Consider the following 2,500-nt stretch of genomic DNA (forward strand, 5'->3'; position numbering starts at 1 on the left):
GGAACAAAAATCGTCGGATGATTTGTTGTGTTTTCTTTTGAGGTTTGAGGCCTCCACAAACCATTCGCGTAGCGGCCGAGTCGAGCAGATCCAAGGATCGATGGGTAGTCCTCGGTCGACTCCTACTAAATGTGAAGTGCTTATTCCCTTGCCGCACTGGTGAGGCTATCTATTTACCGGAACAGACATTAAAATGTTCCAGCTTCATGATTTGTATGTGCTGATTTTCTTTTCTCGAATTAAGTTGCACGCTGTTTGCTTTGAATGTTGCTATCGTGGCCCGGCACCTTTAGAACTGTCACCGAACTGTCAAAAGCCAATTTAAAAACAAACAAACGCGCTCACACAAAAAATGTAAAAACGGAAAATCGCGCGAAATTCTCGTGCAAAAAGTGATCAAGTCGGCTCGCACACATCGAGGTGATGGTGAAAAGAAAATCGAAACCGTGAGCTAGAACAAAATGAAGCCGTGCGCCGTATGCAAAAACCAATCAAACATCACCGACACGCTGACGGACGATCCGATGAAGCGCATATCGTACCATCGGATACCGGCCAACCCGGAACGGGCCAGCCTTTGGATTGAGGCTTGCGGCATCTCGATACGCGACGGTCCAACGCGAAAGTTTATCTGCAGCGAACACTTTACGGAAGATTGCTTCGAACAGGACATGAGCGCATTGCTGATGGACGGCGTGAGGCGAAAGGTGCTGAAGAAGCTCGCCATCCCGTCGATCCGTGTACCGGTAAAGCGCAAAGAAACGGAGGATCAGTCGGAGCTTGCGATCAAGAAGCGCAAAGAGGAGGTCGACAAGCTGCTCCGCGGTGAGGTGCCCGTGGTTCAACCCGTGATAAACCCTTTACGCAAGTATCCGACGAAGGAAGAGCGCCAAGCGCAAACTATCAGCGATCTGCAAAGAAAGATCGACGAGCTGCAGCAAGCGAACGGTTTGCAGCAGAAAAAAATCGTTGCCCTCGAGCAAGCGTACACGGAGGAACGGGAAAAAGCCCGTAAGGCGGAGTTGCTAAACAACCAAAAAGCACAACGCATCAGCCTGGCCAAAGCGGAAATGGTCAATCTCGCCATCTCGCTGCAGGAGCTAAAAGACACCGGGAACAAGCACGTGAACGATCGTGTGAAGCAAATTTTAGGTGAATACTTTAGCGAAGGGCAACTGGCGTGCATACTGGCCGGTGCGGACACGCAAACCGGCACAAACCTAGTCGGTTGGACGGATGATGAGCTCGCGAAATCGCTTGAGTTGCGCTGTATCAACGTCGAAGCATTCCACTACATGATCGATCAGTTCCACTATCCGCTGCCGGAAACGCTACAAATAGAAAATTGGATCCATGGTGTTTACCTGGAGAAAGGGATGAATGCTGCCGCCATTCGGATGCTGGAATCCTACACATTGCTCCTGCCCAACCCTAACGATCTCATCTGTGCGTTGAACCTCGTGCGAGTTGACGCACCGGTACGGTACTCGTACGACCGCATTCGTGACCAGATCGTTGGCCCCAATGCACAGCTTCACTGTGTGTGCGTACAGGGTATCTTTGCGGAGTGGAAGCAGATTGTGCACCTCGATTTCGATCTGGTGTACGGTGCCGCTCTGTTGAAACGGCTCGTAGAGCTGTTGCATCAAGCAAACTATCGCGTGGTTGCCATAACGACGCCCTGCGATCGAGAATCGGCCGATATATGGAGCGAGCTGGATGTTAGCGTCGACCGGCACTACATTCTCCATCCCGTTACGGGTGACCGTATCTATCTGTTTCCGTGCGCAGAGAGTTCACTTACCTCCATCCATCGGATCCTGCTTGAGGATGGGTTCGTGTTACAGGAAGCCGGTATTACGGTTGGTAAGGAGTCGCTGCTGCAGCTGGTTGAATCCCAGGATCCACGAATCACCACGCTGCTTGATTTCGATCGACGCCATCTCGAACGTGAGGTAATAACGCTTGCAGCATCCTGACGCCGAATATGAGTTGAATTCCTTTTCGTTTTTCTCGTTCTTCACTCAGATTCTAAACGAACCATTTCACGCGGACGCATCGAGGCAATTGATTTCACACCGCACGGCACAAGCGTTTAAAATATTGGCCGAAAACGAAGACGATACGATCGGTACCATGGCAACGCTCCTGGATTTGTTCAGCGATTGGTATGAACTGTGCACTACAACGACCACTTCCACCGTAGACAGCGAGCGTGCGATCACACGAGTTCCGTACGGTGCCTGCGAAGACGAGCAGAACATTGTGCTCGATGGTATGCTCGATACGATGGAAAGCATACGGTGCGTAAACCCGGACTGTAGCTACCTCCCGGAAGGCATCATCATCTCGATCGCTTCAGCCCGTAAACTATTGAATGAGTTGCGTCCCCAGTTGGACTCAGCTAATGCGACCGGCATACCCATGCAACGACTGTGTAGCACGCCGATGCACAAAACCCTCGCCAGTCTCCAGGATTCCATCAGCGTTACCTCGGAAA

General features: G+C 51.2%; 2 protein-coding genes across 2 annotated transcripts in view; one reads left to right on the plus strand and one right to left on the minus strand.

Moving 5' to 3' along the window:
• Positions 1-38, minus strand: part of LOC126575343 (transmembrane protein 19) — a 1,367-nt gene extending 1,329 nt beyond the window's left edge. The window contains exon 1 of the mRNA XM_050235986.1: positions 1-38. This exon is cut by the window's left edge and continues 48 nt beyond it. The gene's annotated coding sequence lies outside the window, so the exon portion shown is untranslated.
• Positions 39-389: 351 nt separating this feature from the next.
• The window catches only part of LOC126575341 (uncharacterized), a 2,734-nt gene continuing 623 nt past the window's right edge, over positions 390-2,500 (plus strand). Inside the window, exons 1-2 of the mRNA XM_050235984.1 lie at positions 390-1,955; positions 2,029-2,500. The exon at positions 2,029-2,500 is cut by the window's right edge and continues 623 nt beyond it. Coding sequence (XP_050091941.1) covers positions 462-1,955; positions 2,029-2,500 — 1,966 coding nt within the window. The 5' untranslated portion in view covers positions 390-461. The remainder of the gene's footprint in view (positions 1,956-2,028) is intronic.

The sequence above is a fragment of the Anopheles aquasalis genome, chromosome 3 (assembly GCF_943734665.1).
Source record: "Anopheles aquasalis chromosome 3, idAnoAquaMG_Q_19, whole genome shotgun sequence".
Classification (NCBI taxonomy): Eukaryota; Metazoa; Arthropoda; class Insecta; order Diptera; family Culicidae; genus Anopheles; species Anopheles aquasalis.